Here is a 25,981-nt window from a genome sequence, read left to right on the forward strand (position 1 = left end):
CCACAGCCGTGAACTACCGCACTGTACACTGGTTGATAAAGAAGAGATAGTAGTATACTCGTAACTAGTATGACGACTATAAAGAAAGAAAAAAAAAACCACGGTTAGGTGGTATATACAATTATGGATGGACGGACTGCCTGCCGAGTTCCGACACAGAGGTAGCCACAGCCGTGAACTACCGCACTGTACACTGGTTGATAAAGAAGAGATAGTAGTATACTCGTAACTAGTATGACGACTATAAAGAAAGAAAAAAAAAACCACGGTTAGGTGGTATATACAATTATGGATGGACGGACTGCCTGCCGAGTTCCGACACAGAGGTAGCCACAGCCGTGAACTACCGCACTGTACACTGGTTGATAAAGAAGAGATAGTAGTATACTCGTAACTAGTATGACGACTATAAAGAAAGAAAAAAAAAACCACGGTTAGGTGGTATATACAATTATGGATGGACGGACTGCCTGCCGAGTTCCGACACAGAGGTAGCCACAGCCGTGAACTACCGCACTGTACACTGGTTGATAAAGAAGAGATAGTAGTATACTCGTAACTAGTATGACGACTATAAAGAAAGAAAAAAAAACCACTGTTAGGTGGTATATACAATTATGGATGGACGGACTGCCTGCCGAGTTCCGACACAGAGGTAGCCACAGCCGTGAACTACCGCACTGTACACTGGTTGATAAAGAAGAGATAGTAGTATACTCGTAACTAGTATGACGACTATAAAGAAAGAAAAAAAAAACCACGGTTAGGTGGTATATACAATTATGGATGGACGGACTGCCTGCCGAGTTCCGACACAGAGGTAGCCACAGCCGTGAACTACCGCACTGTACACTGGTTGATAAAGAGATAGTAGTATACTCGTAACTAGTATGACGACTATAAAGAAAGAAAAAAAAAACCACGGTTAGGTGGTATATACAATTATGGATGGACGGACTGCCTGCCGAGTTCCGACACAGAGGTAGCCACAGCCGTGAACTACCGCACTGTACACTGGTTGATAAAGAAGAGATAGTAGTATACTCGTAACTAGTATGACGACTATAAAGAAAGAAAAAAAAACCACGGTTAGGTGGTATATACAATTATGGATGGACGGACTGCCTGCCGAGTTCCGACACAGAGGTAGCCACAGCCGTGAACTACCGCACTGTACACTGGTTGATAAAGAGATAGTAGTATACTCGTAACTAGTATGACGACTATAAAGAAAGAAAAAAAAACCACGGTTAGGTGGTATATACAATTATGGACGGACTGCCTGCCGACTTGCCGAGTGCCGACACAGAGGTAGCCACAGCCGTGAACTACCGCACTGTACTGTGTCTGCTGCTAATATAGACTGGTTGATAAAGAGATAGTATACTACTAATATTATATATACTGGTGGTCAGGTCACTGGTCACTAGTCACACTGGCAGTGGCACTCCTGCAGCAAAAGTGTGCACTGTTTAATTTTAATATATTATTATGTACTCCTGGCTCCTGCTATAACAACCTATAACTGGCACTGCAGTGCCACGCAGGATGTCCCTTCCAAAAAACCCTCCCCAAACAGCACATGACGCAAAGAAAAAAAGAGGCGCAATGAGGTAGCTGACTGTGTGAGTAAGATAAGCGACCCTAGTGGCCGACACAAACACCGGGCCCATCTAGGAGTGGCACTGCAGTGTCACGCAGGATGTCCCTTCCAAAAAACCCTCCCCAAACAGCACATGACGCAAAGAAAAAAAGAGGCGCAATGAGGTAGCTGACTGTGTGAGTAAGATAAGCGACCCTAGTGGCCGACACAAACACCGTGCCCATCTAGGAGTGGCACTGCAGTGTCACGCAGGATGTCCCTTCCAAAAAACCCTCCCCAAACAGCACATGACGCAAAGAAAAAAAGAGGCGCAATGAGGTAGCTGACTGTGTGAGTAAGATAAGTGACCCTAGTGGCCGACACAAACACCGTGCCCATCTAGGAGTGGCATTGCAGTGTCACGCAGGATGTCCCTTCCAAAAAACCCTCCCCAAACAGCACATGACGCAAAGAAAAAAAGAGGCGCAATGAGGTAGCTGACTGTGTGAGTAAGATAAGCGACCCTAGTGGCCGACACAAACACCGTGCCCATCTAGGAGTGGCACTGCAGTGTCACGCAGGATGTCCCTTCCAAAAAACCCTCCCCAAACAGCACATGACGCAAAGAAAAAAAGAGGCGCAATGAGGTAGCTGACTGTGTGAGTAAGATAAGCGACCCTAGTGGCCGACACAAACACCGGGCCCATCTAGGAGTGGCACTGCAGTGTCACGCAGGATGTCCCTTCCAAAAAACCCTCCCCAAACAGCACATGATGCAAAGAAAAATAAAAGAAAAAAGAGGTGCAAGATGGAATTGTCCTTGGGCCCTCCCACCCACCCTTATGTTGTATAAACAGGACATGCACACTTTAACCAACCCATCATTTCAGTGACAGGGTCTGCCACACGACTGTGACTGAAATGACGGGTTGGTTTGGACCCCCACCAAAAAAGAAGCAATTAATCTCTCCTTGCACAAACTGGCTCTACAGAGGCAAGATGTCCACCTCATCATCATCCTCCGATATATCACCGTGTACATCCCCCTCCTCACAGATTATCAATTCGTCCCCACTGGAATCCACCATGTCAGCTCCCTGTGTACTTTGTGGAGGCAATTGCTGCTGGTCAATGTCTCCGCGGAGGAATTGATTATAATTCATTTTAATGAACATCATCTTCTCCACATTTTCTGGATGTAACCTCGTACGCCGATTGCTGACAAGGTGAGCGGCGGCACTAAACACTCTTTCGGAGTACACACTTGTGGGAGGGCAACTTAGGTAGAATAAAGCCAGTTTGTGCAAGGGCCTCCAAATTGCCTCTTTTTCCTGCCAGTATAAGTACGGACTGTGTGACGTGCCTACTTGGATGCGGTCACTCATATAATCCTCCACCATTCTTTCAATGTTGAGAGAATCATATGCAGTGACAGTAGACGACATGTCCGTAATCGTTGTTAGGTCCTTCAGTCCGGACCAGATGTCAGCATCAGCAGTCGCTCCAGACTGCCCTGCATCACCGCCAGCGGGTGGGCTCGGAATTCTGAGCCTTTTCCTCGCACCCTCAGTTGCGGGAGAATGTGAAGGAGGAGATGTTGACAGGTCGCGTTCCGCTTGACTTGACAATTTTCTCACCAGCAGGTCTTTGAAACCCAGCAGACTTGTGTGCGCCGGAAAGAGAGATCCAAGGTAGGTTTTAAATCTAGGATCGAGCACGGTGGCCAAAATGTAGTACTCTGATTTCAACAGATTGACCACCCGTGAATCCTTGTTAAGCGAATTAAGGGCTCCATCCACAAGTCCCACATGCCTAGCGGAATCGCTCTGTCTTAGCTCCTCCTTCAATGTCTCCAGCTTCTTCTGCAAAAGCCTGATGAGGGGAATGACCTGACTCAGGCTGGCAGTGTCTGAACTGACTTCACGTGTGGCAAGTTCAAAAGGTTGCAGAACCTTGCACAACGTTGAAATCATTCTCCACTGCGCTTGAGACAGGTGCATTCCACCTCCTATATCGTGCTCAGTTGTATAGGCTTGAATGGCCTTTTGCTGCTCCTCCAACCTCTGAAGCATATAGAGGGTTGAATTCCACCTCGTTACCACCTCCTGCTTCAGATGATGGCAGGGCAGGTTCAGGCGTTTTTGGTGGTGCTCCAGTCTTCTGTACGTGGTGCCTGTACGCCGAAAGTGTCCCGCAATTCTTCTGGCCACCGACAGCATCTCTTGCACGCCCCTGTCGTTTTTTAAATAATTCTGCACCACCAAATTCAAGGTATGTGCAAAACATGGGACGTGCTGGAATTTGCCCAGATGTAATGCACGCACAATATTGCTGGTGTTGTCCGATGCCACAAATCCACAGGAGAGTCCAATTGGGGTAAGCCATTCCGCGATGATCTTCCTCAGTTGCCGTAAGAGGTTTTCAGCTGTGTGCGTATTCTGGAAACCGGTGATACAAAGCGTAGCCTGCCTAGGAAAGAGTTGGCGTTTGCGAGATGCTGCTACTGGTGCCGCCGCTGCTGTTCTTGCGGCGGGAGTCCATACATCTACGAAGTGGGCTGTCACAGTCATATAGTCCTGACCCTGCCCTGCTCCACTTGTCCACATGTCCGTGGTTAAGTGGACATTGGGTACAGCTGCATTTTTTAGGACACTGGTGACTCTTTTTCTGAGGTCTGTATACATTTTCGGTATCGAAAAACAAAATTTGGAGCACCTGAATAATGCGCAGGGATGGCTGCCTAAACCGTAACCACCAGTATAGGGGATGTCTCCCTATCCCCAAAAAAGGCAAAATAGATATTGGAATTTTGGTGGTAACAGTAGAGGGCGCCAAACCACAGGTGACAAGAAACTCTATTACAGAATTTTCAAGATACAATCAAAACGAATGAAATATTCATATAACAGATGATGGGATACGTCCCTTATATTTACTTGATTTTGAGCATGTAGAGGGTTCTTTTGCTCTCCTGAGTCGGCCAATCCTTGTTCTTAGGATCTCTTAACCACATCCAATGTCATAAAAAAGCAAAAGGAAGAGAATTCTAGTATAACACCGTTTTTATTCTCTTTTAAAAACAAAACTTTTTTTAAAAAACACATAAAATCATATCTCCTATTCCGGTATAAATAGAGCACATGCAGCCGGTGTGCAGCTTACTAAATGTGAGAAAGGGATAATTACCAGATAGTCAGAGGAAACAAAGTCCTCGGTACAGCAAAAGATCTCAAACACCAGTCGGCCTCCCGGGAAATGGCGTCCTGGATTTTTGCAGCAATCACCTCTCCCACAGAAAGAAAAACGCCACCTTCAACTGCGCCAACGCGTTTCAGGACTTGCTAGTCCCTTTCTCAAGGCTAGTGTGCTCACAACTAACAAATCTCTCCTTTTATTTGCTGACTGGCCAATGAAATTGTTGATTAAAGGTGAATGTGTTTCATGTGTGATGAAACATGGCCACCTCCATTTGTCGTACACGGTTGCCATAGCAACCTTCTCTAGTAACCTTTTTACCCCATAGACAAAACACTGAACGATGTACCACATGTGTATCTCCTTTGTTATACCATCCTCCCCACCTTCTATACAACGGAAAAAGAAATTTAGAAAGGTCCATAAAAGTGAATTCTTTATAGTCCCGATACGTCACTTCCGGAAATCTTGCCAGTGACTTGTTTCCACTTGCTGTCTCCGCTTGTCCCTGTTGCTGGGCAACGGCTGCGTTCAGACTCCTAACCCGGAAGTCTTGCCCGTGACGTAGTTCTGCTGGCTGTAGCCGCTTGTCCCTGTTGCTAGGCGACGGCTGTGTTTAGACCAAACGAAAATGAGAACAAGAAGGAGAAAATGTAGGACTAACCAGAAAGGCAAAACACCTATGACAGCTAATGATCAAGATTTAGAATCACAGAGTGCACTAGAGGCAATAATCTGTGATGGAAAAGAAAAAACAAAAATTTTCAACATTAGTTCACATACATTAACTAAATCTGAAATCTCAGTTTTGGAAAAGGGAATGAAATTTGCCCCAACAACATCTATAGATAAATTCTCTACATTTATCGACATTCAGAAGTTTGTGAGAAAACTTTGTCTGAAGAAATTTTTTCTCACAAAAGAAGTGGTACAGGAGTTGGGAGAAACGGAGCTATCATTACATACCCCGTTTAAACCTAGATCCATTTTTTCCCGCATCACATGAAGGGTAACTACATAGAAACCTTCTCACAATTAGTACATGATGATATAAGGGAAATTAATGTCAACGGTGTTAAATGCAATCTCACCGTTAAGGAGAGAGCCGCTCTAAAATCACTAAAAACTAACAAAGAACTGGTGATTAAACCCGCCGATAAAGGCGGAGGAGTGGTATTAATGGATAGGATCTGGTATGTGAATGAAGTAACACAACATCTGGCGGACAGAACCACGTATCATAAATTAAGATCGGACCCCACATTAAAAATTCAGGAGAAGCTTGATACGCTCATTAATAAATACGGAACTCTGAAGGTGCTCAGTGATAAGGAACAAGAATTTGTTAGGAACAAAGAACCAGTCATCCCCGTGATCTATCTTCTTCCGAAAGTACACAAGGACGAAAAACATCCTCCAGGACGACCTATCGTATCGGGGATCGATTCCATCACTGCCAATTTATCTGAAATGATAGATTATCATTTACAGCCATTGGTATTGACCAACAGGTCCCATTTGAAGGATACAAAAGACCTTCTAAATTATTTACCGACAATAACCTGGGAAGAAGGTATGATGATGGTCACTGCAGACGTCAAGTCGCTGTATACGATAATAGATCACGATGCAGGGATAGGGGCAGTTTCGGAGTTTATCACAAAGAGTAATATTGATATTAATGTCCAAAACTTTATTCTAGAAGCAGTCCGCTTCATTCTTACTAATAACTACTTCAGGTTTGATGGGGACTTCTACCTCCAGAAAGTGGGTACCGCCATGGGCACCAGGTTCGCCCCAAGTTATGCCAACTTGTTTATGGGGAAATGGGAATCAGACTATGTCTGGGGTCCCAACCCATTTGGGGCGAGCCTGGTGTCATGGCGAAGATAGATAGATGATATTATCTTCATATGGAAGGGTGAGAAGGAGAACCTGGACAATTTCTGTACTTACCTAAATGATAATCCCTTCAATATCCATCTAACATTTTGCAGTAGTAGAGAAAGTATAGATTTCCTGGATATTACCCTATATATTAAAGAGGGGATCCTGCACACAAAAACATTCACCAAACCAACGGACTCTCAAACTTATATAGACAGGAATAGCTGCCACCATAGAAACTGGCTTCGTTCAATCCCCAACAGTCAATTCAAGAGGATCAGGAGGAATTGCACAGAAGATGCTGTATTCGAACAACAGGCAACACATCTTGAGAAGAGATTCCAAAATAACGGCTATGAGTCTGAACATGTGGCAAAAGTCAAAGAACAAACACTGTCAATGAATAGGGAGGACCTCTTGAAGGATAAGGAACAGAGGAGGGATGATTCAAATCATTTCCAATATGCTTTCCTAACTAATTACAGTGTACAACATAAGTCACTGGAAAATTCAATCAGGAAACATTGGAAAATATTGAAAAAAGACCCAGTATTGTCAGGGGTACTTCCAGAAAAACCGATTTTTATTTATAAAAAGGCACCCAATATAAAAAACAGCCTAGTGAGGAGTGATCTTCTCAACATAAAAAAAAAAGAGGGTCAAATTGCAACCAAGGGCTTTCATCGTTGTGGAGTATGTATAGGGTGTAAAACCATCAAAACTGACAGTGGAAAGAAATTAGAAAAAATAGACATCAATGGACAGGCACATACAATAGATGAATTCATAACATGTAATATAAAGAACGTGATATATGCCATAGAATGCACGTGCCATCTGTTCTATATAGGAAGAACATCTAGGCCCTTGAAAATACGTGTTAGTGAACACTTAAGAAATGTAAAAAAAGGGTTAGAGACTCATGCACTCTCTGACCACTTCAAAAAGGTACATGACTGTGATCCAGGTCATATTTTGAGGTTCGTTGGTATAAAAAAAATATCAGCAAACCAACGCCAAAATAATATTAACAAAATATTGGCAAAAACCGAGATGCAGCTTATATATAAATATAACACACTAATACCTAAGGGCCTGAATTCCGATTTTGAGGTGAAGTGGTTTTTATAAAAGATATAATACTGCAATACTCTATCACCTTGTCTGTGATTTTCTTGTTATAATTTGAAATATATATGTTAGGTGACTCTGATCAAGTTTTGTTATTCCAAAGTCATTTTGCTTGTGATTTGGGTCATTATACTATATTGTAATTCATTGATGTCCTTCTTTTCATTAGGACAAACATGCATGTCAACTTACTATTCAGGGAGAAAAGTGTTTCCATCAGGAAAAATCAATTGCATGTGAATTTTAAATTCTTCTCTGTAATATAAGAACATCTTGCAACACGATCCTGGAAACCGTTTAATATTTCTCACTACAATTAAATGTGACATATAGTCTGTTGAGACCAGTTACCTAGCAACGCCTCACCGGCATTTACATCACGCCGGGGAGATAGAGCGCTGCGTCGCGCCAGGACCGGAAGTGACGTGGCGCTCTGTCTAAACACAGCCGTCGCCTAGCAACAGGGACAAGCGGCTACAGCCAGCAGAACTACGTCACGGGCAAGACTTCCGGGTTAGGAGTCTGAACGCAGCCGTTGCCCAGCAACAGGGACAAGCGGAGACAGCAAGTGGAAACAAGTCACTGGCAAGATTTCCGGAAGTGACGTATCGGGACTATAAAGAATTCACTTTTATGGACCTTTCTAAATTTCTTTTTCCGTTGTATAGAAGGTGGGGAGGATGGTATAACAAAGGAGATACACATGTGGTACATCGTTCAGTGTTTTGTCTATGGGGTAAAAAGGTTACTAGAGAAGGTTGCTATGGCAACCGTGTACGACAAATGGAGGTGGCCATGTTTCATCACACATGAAACACATTCACCTTTAATCAACAATTTCATTGGCCAGTCAGCAAATAAAAGGAGAGATTTGTTAGTTGTGAGCACACTAGCCTTGAGAAAGGGACTAGCAAGTCCTGAAACGCGTTGGCGCAGTTGAAGGTGGCGTTTTTCTTTCTGTGGGAGAGGTGATTGCTGCAAAAATCCAGGACGCCATTTCCCGGGAGGCCGACTGGTGTTTGAGATCTTTTGCTGTACCGAGGACTTTGTTTCCTCTGACTATCTGGTAATTATCCCTTTCTCACATTTAGTAAGCTGCACACCGGCTGCATGTGCTCTATTTATACCGGAGTAGGAGATATGATTTCATGTGTTTTTTAAAAAAAGTTTTGTTTTTAAAAGAGAATAAAAACGGTGTTATACTAGAATTCTCTTCCTTTTGCTTTTTTATGACATTGGATGTGGTTAAGAGATCCTAAGAACAAGGATTGGCCGACTCAGGAGAGCAAAAGAACCCTCTACATTTTCGGTATCGCCTGCCTAGAGAAATGGAACCTAGATGGTATTTGGTACCGGGGACACAGTACCTCCAACAAGTCTCTAGTTGGCTCTGCAGTAATGATGGATACCGGAACCACGTTTCTCACCACCCAGGATGTCAAGGCCTCAGTTATCCGCTTTGCAGTAGGATGACTGCTGTGATATTTAATCTTCCTCGCAAAGGACTGTTGGACAGTCAATTGCTTGGTGGAAGTAGTAAAAGTGGTCTTACGACTTCCCCTCTGGGATGACCATCGACTCCCAGCAGCAACAACAGCAGCGCCAGCAGCAGTAGGCGTTACACGCAAGGATGCATCGGAGGAATCCCAGGCAGGAGAGGACTCGTCAGAATTGCCAGTGACATGGCCTGCAGGACTATTGGCATTCCTGGGGAAGGAGGAAATTGACACTGAGGGAGTTGGTGGGGTGGTTTGCGTGAGCTTGGTTACAAGAGGAAGGGATTTACTGGTCAGTGGACTGCTTCCGCTGTCACCCAAAGTTTTTGAACTTGTCACTGACTTATTATGAATGCGCTGCAGGTGACGTATAAGGGAGGATGTTCCCAGGTGGTTAACGTCCTTACCCCTACTTATTACAGCTTGACAAAGGGAACACACGGCTTGACACCTGTTGTCCGCATTTCTGTTGAAATACCTCCACACCGAAGAGCTGATTTTTTTGGTATTTTCACCTGGCATGTCAACGGCCATATTCCTCCCACGGACAACAGGTGTCTCCCCGGGTGCCTGACTTAAACAAACCACCTCACCATCAGAATCCTCCTGGTCAATTTCCTCCCCAGCGCCAGCAACACCCATATCCTCCTCATCCTGGTGTACTTCAACACTGACATCCTCAATCTGACTATCAGGAACTGGACTGCGGGTGCTCCTTCCAGCACTTGCAGGGGGCGTGCAAATGGTGGAAGACGCATGCTCTTCACGTCCAGTGTTGGGAAGGTCAGGCATCGCAACCGACACAATTGGACTCTCCTTGTGGATTTGTGATTTCGAAGAATGCACAGTTCTTTGCTGTGCTGCTTTTGCCAGCTTGAGTCTTTTCATTTTTCTAGCGAGAGGCTGAGTGCTTCCATCCTCATGTGAAGCTGAACCACTAGCCATGAACATAGGCCAGGGCCTCAGCCGTTCCTTGCCACTCCGTGTGGTAAATGGCATATTGGCAAGTTTACGCTTCTCCTCCGACAATTTTATTTTAGCTTTTGGAGTCCTTTTTTTTCTGATATTTGGTGTTTTGGATTTGACATGCTCTGTACTATGACATTGGGCATCGGCCTTGGCAGACGACGTTGCTGGCATTTCATCGTCTCGGCCATGACTAGTGGCAGCAGCTTCAGCACGAGGTGGAAGTGGATCTTGATCTTTCCCTAATTTTGGAACCTCAACATTTTTGTTCTCCATATTTTAATAGGCACAACTAAAAGGCACCTCAGGTAAACAATGGAGATGGATGGATTGGATACTAGTATACAATTATGGACGGACTGCCTGCCGAGTTCCGACACAGAGGTAGCCACAGCCGTGAACTACCGCACTGTACACTGGTTGATAAAGAAGAGATAGTAGTATACTCGTAACTAGTATGACGACTATAAAGAAAGAAAAAAAAAACCACGGTTAGGTAGTATATACAATTATGGATGGACGGACTGCCTGCCGAGTTCCGACACAGAGGTAGCCACAGCCGTGAACTACCGCACTGTACACTGGTTGATAAAGAAGAGATAGTAGTATACTCGTAACTAGTATGACGACTATAAAGAAAGAAAAAAAAAACCACGGTTAGGTGGTATATACAATTATGGATGGACGGACTGCCTGCCGAGTTCCGACACAGAGGTAGCCACAGCCGTGAACTACCGCACTGTACACTGGTTGATAAAGAAGAGATAGTAGTATACTCGTAACTAGTATGACGACTATAAAGAAAGAAAAAAAAAACCACGGTTAGGTGGTATATACAATTATGGATGGACGGACTGCCTGCCGAGTTCCGACACAGAGGTAGCCACAGCCGTGAACTACCGCACTGTACACTGGTTGATAAAGAAGAGATAGTAGTATACTCGTAACTAGTATGACGACTATAAAGAAAGAAAAAAAAAACCACGGTTAGGTGGTATATACAATTATGGATGGACGGACTGCCTGCCGAGTTCCGACACAGAGGTAGCCACAGCCGTGAACTACCGCACTGTACACTGGTTGATAAAGAAGAGATAGTAGTATACTCGTAACTAGTATGACGACTATAAAGAAAGAAAAAAAAAACCACGGTTAGGTGGTATATACAATTATGGATGGACGGACTGCCTGCCGAGTTCCGACACAGAGGTAGCCACAGCCGTGAACTACCGCACTGTACACTGGTTGATAAAGAAGAGATAGTAGTATACTCGTAACTAGTATGACGACTATAAAGAAAGAAAAAAAAAAACCACGGTTAGGTGGTATATACAATTATGGATGGACGGACTGCCTGCCGAGTTCCGACACAGAGGTAGCCACAGCCGTGAACTACCGCACTGTACACTGGTTGATAAAGAAGAGATAGTAGTATACTCGTAACTAGTATGACGACTATAAAGAAAGAAAAAAAAACCACGGTTAGGTGGTATATACAATTATGGATGGACGGACTGCCTGCCGAGTTCCGACACAGAGGTAGCCACAGCCGTGAACTACCGCACTGTACACTGGTTGATAAAGAAGAGATAGTAGTATACTCGTAACTAGTATGACGACTATAAAGAAAGAAAAAAAAAACCACGGTTAGGTGGTATATACAATTATGGATGGACGGACTGCCTGCCGAGTTCCGACACAGAGGTAGCCACAGCCGTGAACTACCGCACTGTACACTGGTTGATAAAGAGATAGTAGTATACTCGTAACTAGTATGACGACTATAAAGAAAGAAAAAAAAAACCACGGTTAGGTGGTATATACAATTATGGATGGACGGACTGCCTGCCGAGTTCCGACACAGAGGTAGCCACAGCCGTGAACTACCGCACTGTACACTGGTTGATAAAGAAGAGATAGTAGTATACTCGTAACTAGTATGACGACTATAAAGAAAGAAAAAAAAACCACGGTTAGGTGGTATATACAATTATGGATGGACGGACTGCCTGCCGAGTTCCGACACAGAGGTAGCCACAGCCGTGAACTACCGCACTGTACACTGGTTGATAAAAAGATAGTAGTATACTCGTAACTAGTATGACGACTATAAAGAAAGAGAAAAAAACCACGGTTAGGTGGTATATACAATTATGGACGGACTGCCTGCCGACTTGCCGAGTGCCGACACAGAGGTAGCCACAGCCGTGAACTACCGCACTGTACTGTGTCTGCTGCTAATATAGACTGGTTGATAAAGAGATAGTATACTACTAATATTATATATACTGGTGGTCAGGTCACTGGTCACTAGTCACACTGGCAGTGGCACTCCTGCAGCAAAAGTGTGCACTGTTTAATTTTAATATATTATTATGTACTCCTGGCTCCTGCTATAACAACCTATAACTGGCACTGCAGTGCTCCCCAGTCTCCCCCACAATTATAAGCTGTGTGAGCTGAGCACAGTCAGATATATATATACATTGATGCAGCACACTGGGCAGAGCAGTGCACACAGATATGGTATGTGACTGAGTCACTGTGTGTATCGTTTTTTTCAGGCAGAGAACGGATATATTAAATAAAACAAACAACTGCACTGTCTCTGGTGGTCACTGGTCACTGTGGTCGTCAGTCACTAAACTCTGTCTGCACTCTCTTCTACAGCAATCTCTCTCTCTCTCTCTCAAGTTCAACCCTAATCTAAATGGAGAGGACGCCAGCCACGTCCTCTCCCTATCAATCTCAATGCACGTGTGAAAATGGCGGCGACGCGCGGCTCCTTATATAGAATCCGAGTCTCGCGAGAATCCGACAGCGTCATGATGACGTTCGGGCGCACTCGGGTTAACCGAGCAAGGCGGGAGGATCCGAGTCTGCTCGGACCCGTGAAAAAAAACATGAAGTTCGTGCGGGTTCGGATTCAGAGAAACCGAACCCGCTCATCTCTAGTATATAGGAGAGTATGAGTGAGGGGAAATGCATTGTACAGTATGTGTTTCCCGGTACACTAATGGCAGTATACAGGAAAGTATCAGCGAGGAGCAATGCATTGTACAGTATGTGTGTCACAGTACACTAATGGCAGTATATAGGAGAGTATGAGTGAGGAGGAATGCAGTGTACAGTATGTGTTTCCCGGTACACTAATGGCAGTATATAGGAAAGTATGAGTGAGGAGGAATGCATTGTACAGTATGTGTGTCCCGGTACACTAATGGCAGTATATAGGAGAGTATGAGTGAGGAGGAATGCATTGTACAGTATGTGTGTCACAGTACACTAATGGCAGTATATAGGAGAGTATGAGTGAGGAGGAATGCATTGTACAGTATGTGTGTCACAGTACACTAATGGCAGTATATAGGAGAGTATGAGTGAGGAGGAATGCATTGTACAGTATGTGTGTCCCGGTACACTAATGGCAGTATATAGGAGAGTATGAGTGAGGAGGAATGCATTGTACAGTATGTGTGTCCCGGTACACTAATGGCAGTATATAGGAGAGTATGAGTGAGGAGGAATGCAGTGAATGACCCCCTGACCTGGGGGCTGCTCTGTCATCAGACGTTAGTTTGCACACATGAGGAATGCAGTTTAGGACTCAGTTTCTTTTGTCTGTATTTTTCTTTCTGTCACGACTGTGTAATAGTAGCTTTTATTTTATGTTTCCTGCATATTCTTGTTGACACCTGACATATTTCTCATGTTTCTGCTATCAGTGGTGTCAGTACAAAAGCCGGCTGCGTTGTCTCATGTCTGTAACTCCTCAGGTAAGACTCATCACATGTAAATGTTTTCTGTACTATCTTCTAAATGAGATGTAGGCAACCTGTGGTCCTTCAGCTTCTGTAGAACTACACATCCAAGCATTCCCTGTCATGTTTTTTTCTGTTAGGATATGATAATCCTGTGGCAGAGCATGCTGGAATGTGTAGTTCCACAGCAGTTGGAGTGCCACAGGGTATCTGTCCCTGTTTTAAACAGAGATCCTGTAATTGAGGCATTATAGAATTGTTACCTGTAATTCATCCTAATTGCTGATTGGCTGATGTGTATAAAGTGATCTCTGCAGTAGTCAGTACTAATGAAGCCTTTGGAAAGTATCCAGATTTATGTGCAATAAACTGCATTTTATTTCGTCCTAGGACAAGTAACATCTCATTACCTGCTGCGTGATGGCCACTTCCTCCTTCACAAGTGAGTGTCAGCTTTTATAATCACTTGTATTTATCAATCATATTATCCATTGCTTGCACAGGGGCAGAGCTGGATTAAGGCTTTGGGGGGTCTGGGGCACTAAAGATATGGGGGGCCATAAGATTTAAAATTAAAATCATAACATCTAGCGGATGTAATAAATGTAAGGGGCGCTGTAATGTGGCATAATATAAACTGGGGACACTGTATGTCCTAATATGAATTGGGGCAATGTGTTACATAATGTGTACTGGCAGCCCTACAATAAGACATAATATGAACCAGAGGCGTCACTAGGGTTGGTGTCACCCGGTATGGTAACTCATGGTGTCACCCCCATAGACCTCCTTGTGTACCACATCACACGGAACCCTTAGTAATGTTTGTGTACTAGTTTTAGAGCACTTGTGTACGATATCGTGAGTGCAGGACTGCCGGGGGGCTTCTGGGGAAGTTCAAGGGAAATAGCATGCAATGATCACATGCGATTCATCTTTCTGATGTATGGCCACCTTCAGGTATGCAGATTCATGTGGAAATATGTTTCATTACAAAAAAATGCATTTGCAGACTCGCACTTACAGATGTTTCCTCCTACACTCTTGCTGCGGGAGGCAGATTGTACTGGTGCTGCCGCATCGCAGAATGTCGTAGCCTAGCACAGCTAACAAAGGGCCTAATTCAGAGCTGGTTGCAACAGCAATTTTTTTCTGTAATGGGCAAAACCATGTGCAGTGCAGGTGGGGCAGATGTAACATGTGCAGAGAGATAGATTTGGATGGGGTGTGTTAAAACTGAAATCTAGATTGCAGTGTATAAATAAAGCAGCCAGTATTTACCCTGCACAGAAACAATATAACCCACCCAAATCTAACTCTCTCTGCACATGTTACACCTGCCCCCCCTGCAGTGCACATGGTTTTGCTCATTAGAGAAATATTTTCTTTTTGCGATCAGGTCTGAATTAAGCCCAAAATCCATTGATTTGCTAATAATCACAGGTGTGTGTATATGCGCGCATCCACTAGCGGCCTGAACATTACTGCAGTAACTATGGTTATCGAGAGCATTGCTTCCCCCCAGTAGTGCAAGTAGAAAAAAGGCTTAGTGGTACTGCCGAAAAAATGGTTGTGGCCATGTGCAACAAAGGGGCATGGGCAGTTAAAATGTGGCATGTCCACTTGACACCCCCCATTTCTCTTCACTCTGGGAACATTACTTTACATTCCATATGCACCTTACCTTTATGGTGGTTTCTCTGAAGAATGGGGAAACCTCTGAAGAAACGTAACCTCCCTGGTCAGACAGCGTCTTTAGTCGGTATTCACTATTCATGCAGGAAATTACATGATCCGGAAGATACCTGTTTGTGTAGGAATATAACCAAAATCATTGTTGTACAACAGAGGTTCATCCAGATTAATGCCAGCTGTGGTACCTTCTACACCGTTATCTATCTTCCCCCCTGCATCTCACAGCCACACCATCTTCTCCCCTGCTGATACTCTCAGCCACACAGTCATCTCCCCACAGTGTCTCTCAGCCTGCGTTCCCCCTCCTTCATTCTGTGTCTCTCAGCCTGCGTTCCCCCTCCTTCATTCTGTGTCTCTCAGCCTGCGTTCCCCCTCCTTCATTCTGTGTCTCTCAGCCTGCGTTCACCCTCCTTCATTCTGTATCTCTCAGCCTGCATTCCCCCTCCTTCATTCTGTGTCTCTCAGCCAGCGTTCCCCCTCCTTCATTCTGTGTCTCTCAGCCTGCGTTCGCCCTCCTTAATTCTGTGTCTCTCAGCCTGCGTTCGCCCTCCTTCATTCTGTATCTCTCAGCCTGCGTTCCCCCTCCTTCATTCTGTGTCTCTCAGCCTGCGTTCCCCCTCCTTCATTCTGTGTCTCTCAGCCTGCGTTCCCCCTCCTTCATTCTGTGTCTCTCAGCCTGCGTTCCCCCTCCTTCATTCTGTGTCTCTCAGCCTGCGTTCACCCTCCTTCATTCTGTATCTCTCAGCCTGCATTCCCCCTCCTTCATTCTGTGTCTCTCAGCCAGCGTTCCCCCTCCTTCATTCTGTGTCTCTCAGCCTGCGTTCGCCCTCCTTAATTCTGTGTCTCTCAGCCTGCGTTCGCCCTCCTTCATTCTGTATCTCTCAGCCTGCGTTCCCCCTCCTTCATTCTGTATCACTCAGCCTGCGTTCCCCCTCCTTCATTCTGTGTCTCTCAGCCTGCGTTCGCCCTCCTTCATTCTGTGTCTCTCAGCCTGCGTTCGCCCTCCTTCATTCTGTATCTCTCAGCCTGCGTTCCCCCTCCTTCATTCTGTATCTCTCAGCCTGCGTTCGCCCTCCTTCATTCTGTGTCTCTCAGCCTGCGTTCGCCCTCCTTCATTCTGTATCTCTCAGCCTGCGTTCCCCCCTCATTCATTCTGTGTCTCTCAGCCTGCGTTCCCCCCTCCTTCATTCTGTGTCTCTCAGCCTGCGTTCCCCCCTCCTTCATTCTGTGTCTCTCAGCCTGCATTCCCCCTCCTTCATTCTGTGTCTCTCAGCCTGCGTTCGCCCTCCTTCATTCTGTGTCTCTCAGCCTGCGTTCCTTTATTCTGTGTCTCTCAGCCTGCGTTCCCCCCTCCTTCATTCTGTGTCTCTCAGCCTGCGTTCCCCCCTCCTTCATTCTGTGTCTCTCATCCTGCGTTCCCCCCTCCTTCATTCTGTGTCTCTCAGCCTGCGTTCCCCCTCCTTCATTCTGTGTCTCTCAGCCTGCGTTCGCCCTCCTTCATTCTGTATCTCTCAGCCTGCGTTCCCCCTCCTTCATTCTGTGTTTCTCAGCCTGCGTTCCCCCTCCTTCATTCTGCGTCTCTCAGGCTGCGTTCCCCCCTCCTTCATTCTGTGTCTCTCTGCCTGCGTTCCCCCTCCTTCATTCTGTGTCTCTCAGCCTGCGTTCCCCCTCCTTCATTCTGTGTCTCTCAGCCTGCGTACCCCCTCCTTTATTCTGTGTCTCTCAGCCTGTGTTCCCCCCTCCTTCATTCTGTGTCTCTCAGCCTGCACCCCCTTCATTCTGTGTCTCTCATCCTGCATTCCCCCCCTTCATGCTGTGTCTCTCACCCTACATCCCGCTCTTCATTCTGTGTCTCTCAGCCTGCGTTCCTCCCCCTCCTTCATTCTGTATCTCTCAGCCTGCGTCTTTAGTCGGTATTCACTATTCATGCAGGAAATTACATGGGCCCTCATTCTGAGTTGTTCGCTCGGAGTTTTTCATCGCATCGCAGTGAGAATTCTCTTAGTGCGCATGCGCAATGTTCGCACTGCGACTGCGCCAAGTAACTTTACTATGAAGAAAGTAAGTTTACTCACTGCTTTTTCATCGCTCCGACGTTCGCATTGTGATTGACAGGAAATGGGTGTTACTGGGCGGATGCACGGCGTTTTAGGGGCGTGTGGCTGAAAACGCTACCGTTTCCGGGAAAAACGCAGGAGTGGCCGGGGAAACGGTGGGTGTGCCTGGGCGAACGCTGGGTGTGTTTGTGACGTCAGCCTGCAACGAAAAGCACTGAACTGATCGCACAGGCAGAGTAAGTCTGAAGCTACTCAGAAACTGCTAACTCGTTTGTAATCGCAATATTGCGCATACATCGGTCGCACATTTAAGAAGCTAAGATACACTCCCAGTAGGCGGCGGCTTAGCGTGTGTAACTCTGCTAAAATCGCCTTGCGAGCGAACAACTCGGAATGAGGGCCATGGTCCGGAAGATACCTGTTTGTGTAGGAATATAACCAAAATCATCGTTGTACAACAGAGGTTCATCCAGATTAATGCCAGCTGTGGTACCTTCTACACCGTTATCTATCTTCCCCCCTGCATCTCACAGCCACACCATCTTCTCCCCCCTGATACTCTCAGCCACACAGTCATCTCCCCACAGTGTCTCTCAGCCTGCGTTCCCCCTCCTTCATTCTGTCTCTCAGCCTGCGTTCCCCCTCCTTCATTCTGTGTCTCTCAGCCTGCGTTCGCCCTCCTTCATTCTGTGTCTCTCAGCCTGCGTTCGCCCTCCTTCATTCTGTATCTCTCAGCCTGCGTTCCCCCTCCTTCATTCTGTATCTCTCAGCCTGCGTTCGCCCTCCTTCATTCTGTGTCTCTCAGCCTGCGTTCGCCCTCCTTCATTCTGTATCTCTCAGCCTGCGTTCCCCCCTCATTCATTCTGTGTCTCTCAGCCTGCGTTCCCCCCTCCTTCATTCTGTGTCTCTCAGCCTGCGTTCCCCCCTCCTTCATTCTGTGTCTCTCAGCCTGCATTCCCCCTCCTTCATTCTGCGTCTCTCAGCCTGCGTTCGCCCTCCTTCATTCTGTGTCTCTCAGCCTGCGTTCCTTTATTCTGTGTCTCTCAGCCTGCGTTCCCCCCTCCTTCATTCTGTGTCTCTCAGCCTGCGTTCCCCCCTCCTTCATTCTGTGTCTCTCATCCTGCGTTCCCCCCTCCTTCATTCTGTGTCTCTCAGCCTGCGTTCCCCCTCCTTCATTCTGTGTCTCTCAGCCTGCGTTCGCCCTCCTTCATTCTGTATCTCTCAGCCTGCGTTCCCCCTCCTTCATTCTGTGTCTCTCAGCCTGCGTTCCCCCTCCTTCATTCTGCGTCTCTCAGGCTGCGTTCCCCCCTCCTTCATTCTGTGTCTCTCTGCCTGCGTTCCCCCTCCTTCATTCTGTGTCTCTCAGCCTGCGTTCCCCCTCCTTCATTCTGTGTCTCTCAGCCTGCGTTCCCCCTCCTTTATTCTGTGTCTCTCAGCCTGTGTTCCCCCCTCCTTCATTCTGTGTCTCTCAGCCTGCACCCCCTTCATTCTGTGTCTCTCATCCTGCATTCCCCCCCTTCATGCTGTGTCTCTCACCCTACATCCCGCTCTTCATTCTGTGTCTCTCAGCCTGCGTTCCTCCCCCTCCTTCATTCTGTATCTCTCAGCCTGCGTCTTTAGTCGGTATTCACTATTCATGCAGGAAATTACATGGGCCCTCATTCTGAGTTGTTCGCTCGGAGTTTTTCATCGCATCGCAGTGAGAATTCTCTTAGTGCGCATGCGCAATGTTCGCACTGCGACTGCGCCAAGTAACTTTACTATGAAGAAAGTAAGTTTACTCACTGCTTTTTCATCGCTCCGACGTTCGCATTGTGATTGACAGGAAATGGGTGTTACTGGGCGGATGCACGGCGTTTTAGGGGCGTGTGGCTGAAAACGCTACCGTTTCCGGGAAAAACGCAGGAGTGGCCGGGGAAACGGTGGGTGTGCCTGGGCGAACGCTGGGTGTGTTTGTGACGTCAGCCTGCAACGAAAAGCACTGAACTGATCGCACAGGCAGAGTAAGTCTGAAGCTACTCAGAAACTGCTAACTCGTTTGTAATCGCAATATTGCGCATACATCGGTCGCACATTTAAGAAGCTAAGATACACTCCCAGTAGGCGGCGGCTTAGCGTGTGTAACTCTGCTAAAATCGCCTTGCGAGCGAACAACTCGGAATGAGGGCCATGGTCCGGAAGATACCTGTTTGTGTAGGAATATAACCAAAATCATCGTTGTACAACAGAGGTTCATCCAGATTAATGCCAGCTGTGGTACCTTCTACACCGTTATCTATCTTCCCCCCTGCATCTCACAGCCACACCATCTTCTCCCCCCTGATACTCTCAGCCACACAGTCATCTCCCCACAGTGTCTCTCAGCCTGCGTTCCCCCTCCTTCATTCTGTCTCTCAGCCTGCGTTCCCCCTCCTTCATTCTGTGTCTCTCAGCCTGCGTTCCCCCTCCTTCATTCTGTGTCTCTCAGCCTGCGTTCGCCCTCCTTCATTCTGTATCTCTCAGCCTGCGTTCCCCCTCCTTCATTCTGTGTCTCTCAGCCTGCGTTCCCCCTCCTTCATTCTGTGTCTCTCAGCCTGTGTTCGCCCTCCTTCATTCTGTGTCTCTCAGCCTGCATTCCCCCTCCTTCATTCTGTGTCTCTCAGCCTGCGTTCCCCCTCCTTCATTCTGTGTCTCTCAGCCTGCGTTCCCCCCTCCTTCATTCTGTGTCTCTCAGCCTGCGTTCCCCCCTCCTTCATTCTGTGTCTCTCAGCCTGCGTTTCCCCTCCTTCATTCTGTGTCTCTCAGCCTGCGTTCCCCCCTCCTTCATTCTGTGTCTCTCAGCCTGCGTTCCCCCTCCTTCATTCTGTGTCTCTCAGCCTGCGTTCGCCCTCCTTCATTCTGTGTCTCTCAGCCTGCGTTCCCCCTCCTTCATTCTGTGTCTCTCAGCCTGCGTTCCCCCTCCTTCATTCTGTGTCTCTCAGCCTGCGTTCCCCCCTCCTTCATTCTGTATCTCTCAGCCTGCGTTCCCCCTCCTTCATTCTGTGTCTCTCAGCCAGCGTTCCCCCTCCTTCATTCTGTGTCTCTCAGCCTGCGTTCGCCCTCCTTAATTCTGTGTCTCTCAGCCTGCGTTCGCCCTCCTTCATTCTGTATCTCTCAGCCTGCGTTCCCCCTCCTTCATTCTGTGTCTCTCAGCCTGCGTTCCCCCTCCTTCATTCTGTGTCTCTCAGCCTGCGTTCCCCCTCCTTCATTCTGTGTCTCTCAGCCTGCGTTCGCCCTCCTTCATTCTGTATCTCTCAGCCTGCGTTCCCCCTCCTTCATTCTGTGTCTCTCAGCCTGCGTTCCCCCTCCTTCATTCTGTGTCTCTCAGCCTGCGTTCGCCCTCCTTCATTCTGTGTCTCTCAGCCTGCGTTCGCCCTCCTTCATTCTGTATCTCTCAGCCTGCGTTCCCCCTCCTTCATTCTGTATCACTCAGCCTGCGTTCCCCCTCCTTCATTCTGTGTCTCTCAGCCTGCGTTCGCCCTCCTTCATTCTGTGTCTCTCAGCCTGCGTTCGCCCTCCTTCATTCTGTATCTCTCAGCCTGCGTTCCCCCTCCTTCATTCTGTATCTCTCAGTCTGCGTTCGCCCTCCTTCATTCTGTGTCTCTCAGCCTGCGTTCGCCCTCCTTCATTCTGTATCTCTCAGCCTGCATTCCCCCCTCCTTCATTCTGTGTCTCTCAGCCTGCGTTCCCCCCTCCTTCATTCTGTGTCTCTCAGCCTGCATTCCCCCCTCCTTCATTCTGTGTCTCTCAGCCTGCATTCCCCCTCCTTCATTCTGTGTCTCTCAGCCTGCGTTCGCCCTCCTTCATTCTGTGTCTCTCAGCCTGCGTTCCTTCATTCTGTGTCTCTCAGCCTGCGTTCCCTCCTCCTTCATTCTGTGTCTCTCAGCCTGCGTTCCCCCCTCCTTCATTCTGTGTCTCTCATCCTGCGTTCCCCCCTCCTTCATTCTGTGTCTCTCAGCCTGCGTTCCCCTTCCTTCATTCTGTGTCTCTCAGCCTGCATTCGCCCTCCTTCATTCTGTATCTCTCAGCCTGCGTTCCCCCTCCTTCATTCTGTGTCTCTCAGCCTGCGTTCCCCCTCCTTCATTCTGCGTCTCTCAGCCTGCGTTCCCCCCTCCTTCATTCTGTGTCTCTCTGCCTGCGTTCCCCCTCCTTCATTCTGTGTCTCTCAGCCTGCGTTCCCCCTCCTTCATTCTGCGTCTCTCAGGCTGCGTTCCCCCCTCCTTCATTCTGTGTCTCTCAGCCTGCGTTCCCCCTCCTTTATTCTGTGTCTCTCAGCCTGTGTTCCCCCCTCCTTCATTCTGTGTCTCTCAGCCTGCACCCCCTTCATTCTGTGTCTCTCATCCTGCATTCCCCCCCTTCATTCTGTGTCTCTCACCCTACATCCCGCTCTTCATTCTGTGTCTCTCAGCCTGCGTTCCTCCCCCTCCTTCATTCTGTATCTCTCAGCCTGCGTCTTTAGTCGGTATTCACTATTCATGCAGGAAATTACATGGTCCGGAAGATACCTGTTTGTGTAGGAATATAACGAAAATCATCGTTGTACAACAGAGGTTCATCCAGATTAATGCCAGCTGTGGTACCTTCTACACCGTTATCTATCTTCCCCCCAGCAGCTCACAGCCACACCATCTTCTCCCCCCTGATACTCTCAGCCACACAGTCATCTCCCCACAGTGTCTCTCAGCCTGCGTTCCCCCTCCTTCATTCTGTCTCTCAGCCTGCGTTCCCCCTCCTTCATTCTGTGTCTCTCAGCCTGCGTTCCCCCTCCTTCATTCTGTGTCTCTCAGCCTGCGTTCGCCCTCCTTCATTCTGTATCTCTCAGCCTGCGTTCCCCCTCCTTCATTCTGTGTCTCTCAGCCTGCGTTCGCCCTCCTTCATTCTGTGTCTCTCAGCCTGCGTTCGCCCTCCTTCATTCTGTGTCTCTCAGCCTGCGTTCCCCCTCCTTCATTCTGTGTCTCTCAGCCTGCGTTCCCCCTCCTTCATTCTGTGTCTCTCAGCCTGCGTTCCCCCCTCCTTCATTCTGTGTCTCTCAGCCTGCGTTCCCCCCTCCTTCATTCTGTGTCTCTCAGCCTGCGTTTCCCCTCCTTCATTCTGTGTCTCTCAGCCTGCGTTCCCCCCTCCTTCATTCTGTGTCTCTCAGCCTGCGTTCCCCCTCCTTCATTCTGTGTCTCTCAGCCTGCGTTCGCCCTCCTTCATTCTGTGTCTCTCAGCCTGCGTTCCCCCTCCTTCATTCTGTGTCTCTCAGCCTGCGTTCCCCCTCCTTCATTCTGTGTCTCTCAGCCTGCGTTCCCCCCTCCTTCATTCTGTGTCTCTCAGCCTGCGTTCCCCCTCCTTCATTCTGTGTCTCTCAGCCTGCGTTCCCCCTCCTTCATTCTGCGTCTCTCAGGCTGCGTTCCCCCCTCCTTCATTCTGTGTCTCTCAGCCTACGTTCCCCCTCCTTCATTCTGTGTCTCTCAGCCTGCGTTCCCCCCTCCTTCATTCTGTGTCTCTCAGCCTGCGTTCCCCCCTCCTTCATTCTGTGTCTCTCAGCCTGCGTTCCCCCTCCTTCATTCGGTGTCTCTCAGCCTGCGTTCGCCCTCCTTCATTCTGTATCTCTCAGCCTGCGTTCCCCCTCCTTCATTCTGTGTCTCTCAGCCTGCGTTCCCCCTCCTTCATTCTGTGTCTCTCAGGCTGCGTTCTCCCTCCTTCATTCTGTGTCTCTCAGCCTGCGTTCCCCCTCCTTCATTCTGTGTCTCTCAGCCTGCGTTCCCACTCCTTCATTCTGCGTCTCTCAGGCTGCGTTCCCCCCTCCTTCTTTCTGTGTCTCTCTGCCTGCGTTCCTCCTCCTTCATTCTGTGTCTCTCAGCCTGCGTTCCCCCTCCTTCATTCTGCGTCTCTCAGGCTGCGTTCCCCCCTCCTTTATTCTGTGTCTCTCACCCTGCGTTCCCCCTCCTTCATTCTGTGTCTCTCAGCCTGCGTTCCCCCTCCTTCATTCTGCGTCTCTCAGGCTGCGTTCCCCCCTTCTTCTTTCTGTGTCTCTCTGCCTGCGTTCCCCCTCCTTTATTCTGTGTCTCTCAGCCTGTGTTCCCCCCTCCTTCATTCTGTGTCTCTCAGCCTGCACCCCCTTCATTCTGTGTCTCTCACCCTGCATTGCCCCCTTCATTCTGTGTCTCTCACCCTACATCCCGCTCTTCATTCTCTGTCTCTCAGCCTGCGTTCCTCCCCCTCCTTCATTCTGTGACTCCTAGCCTGCGTCTTTAGTCGGTATTCACTATTCATGCAGGAAATTACATGGTCCGGAAGATACCTGTTTGTGTAGGAATATAACCAAAATCATCGTTGTACAACAGAGGTTCATCCAGATTAATGCCAGCTGTGGTACCTTCTACACCGTTATCTATCTTCCCCCCTGCATCTCACAGCCACACCATCTTCTCCCCCCTGATACTCTCAGCCACACAGTCATCTCCCCACAGTGTCTCTCAGCCTGCGTTCCCCCTCCTTCATTCTGTGTCTCTCAGCCTGCGTTCGCCCTCCTTCATTCTGTGTCTGTCAGCCTGCGTTCCCCCTCCTTAATTCTGTGTCTCTCAGCCTGCGTTCCCCCTCCTTCATTCTGTGTTTCTCAGCCTGCGTTACCCCCTCCTTCATTCTGTGTCTCTCAGCCTGCGTCCCCCCCTCCTTCATTCTGTGTCTCTCAGCCTGCGTTCCCCCTCCTTCATTCTGTGTCTCTCAGCCTGCGTTCCCCCTCCTTCATTCTGTGTCTCTCAGCCTGCGTTCCCCCTCCTTCATTCTGTGTCTCTCAGCCTGCGTTCCCCCTCCTTCATTCTGTGTCTCTCAGCCTGCGTTCGCCCTCCTTCATTCTGTATCTCTCAGCCTGCGTTCCCCCCTCCTTCATTCTGTGTCTCTCAGCCTGCGTTCCCCCCTCCTTCATTCTGTGTCTCTCAGCCTGCGTTCCCCCTCCTTCATTCTGTGTCTCTCAGCCTGCGTTCCCCCCTCCTTCATTCTGTGTCTCTCAGCCTGCGTTCCCCCTCCTTCATTCTGTGTCTCTCAGCCTGCGTTCGCCCTCCTTCATTCTGTGTCTCTCAGCCTGCGTTCCCCCTCCTTCATTCTGTGTCTCTCAGCCTGCGTTCACCCTCCTTCATTCTGTGTCTCTCAGCCTGCGTTCCCCCCTCCTTCATTCTGTGTCTCTCAGCCTGCGTTCCCCCCTCCTTCATTCTGTGTCTCTCAGCCTGCGTTCCCCCTCCTTCATTCTGTGTCTCTCAGCCTGCGTTCCCCCTCCTTTATTCTGTGTCTCTCAGCCTGTGTTCCCCCCTCCTTCATTCTGTATCTCTCAGCCTGCGTTCCCCCTCCTTCATTCTGTGTCTCTCAGGCTGCGTTCGCCCTCCTTCATTCTGTGTCTCTCAGCCTGCGTTCCCCCTCCTTCATTCTGTGTCTCTCAGGCTGCGTTCCCCCCTCCTTCATTCTGTGTCTCTCAGCCTGCGTTCCCCCTCCTTCATTCTGTGTCTCTCAGCCTGCGTTCCCCCTCCTTCATTCTGTGTCTCTCAGCCTGCGTTCGCCCTTCTTTATTCTGTGTCTCTCAGCCTGCGTTCCCCCTCCTTCATTCTGTGTCTCTCAGCCTGCGTTCGCCCTCCTTCATTCTGTATCTCTCAGCCTGCGTTCCCCCTCCTTCATTCTGTGTCTCTCAGCCAGCGTTCCCCCTCCTTCATTCTGTGTCTCTCAGCCTGCGTTCCCCCCTCCTTCATTCTGTGTCTCTCAGCCTGCGTTCCCCCCTCCTTCATTCTGTGTCTCTCAGCCAGCGTTCCCCCTCCTTCATTCTGTGTCTCTCAGCCTGCGTTCCCCCCTCCTTCATTCTGTGTCTCTCAGCCTGCGTTCCCCCCTCCTTCATTCTGTGTCTCTCAGCCTGCGTTCCCCCCTCCTTCATTCTGTGTCTCTCAGGCTGCGTTCGCCCTCCTTCATTCTGTGTCTCTCAGCCTGCGTTCCCCCCTTTTCATTCTGTGTCTCTCAGCCTGCGTTCCCCCTCCTTCATTCTGTGTCTCTCAGCCTGCGTTCCCCCCTCCTTCATTCTGTGTCTCTCAGCCTGCGTTCCCCCTCCTTCATTCTGTGTCTCTCAGCCTGCGTTCCCCCTCCTTCATTCTGTGTCTCTCAGCCTGCTTTCCCCCTCCTTCATTCTGTGTCTCTCAGCCTGCGTTCCCCCTCCTTTATTCTGTGTCTCTC

The 25,981-nt window shown here is 48.3% G+C and overlaps 1 protein-coding gene across 1 annotated transcript in view; it reads left to right on the forward strand.

Annotated features, from left to right (window-relative positions):
* The window catches only part of LOC135057480 (nucleolin-like), a 172,802-nt gene that overhangs the window by 52,920 nt on the left and 93,901 nt on the right, over positions 1-25,981 (forward strand). The window contains exons 2-3 of the mRNA XM_063963363.1: positions 13,983-14,033; positions 14,409-14,460. Coding sequence (XP_063819433.1) covers positions 14,439-14,460 — 22 coding nt within the window. The 5' untranslated portion in view covers positions 13,983-14,033; positions 14,409-14,438. The remainder of the gene's footprint in view (positions 1-13,982; positions 14,034-14,408; positions 14,461-25,981) is intronic.

The sequence above is a fragment of the Pseudophryne corroboree genome, chromosome 3, assembly GCF_028390025.1.
Source record: "Pseudophryne corroboree isolate aPseCor3 chromosome 3, aPseCor3.hap2, whole genome shotgun sequence".
Classification (NCBI taxonomy): Eukaryota; Metazoa; Chordata; class Amphibia; order Anura; family Myobatrachidae; genus Pseudophryne; species Pseudophryne corroboree.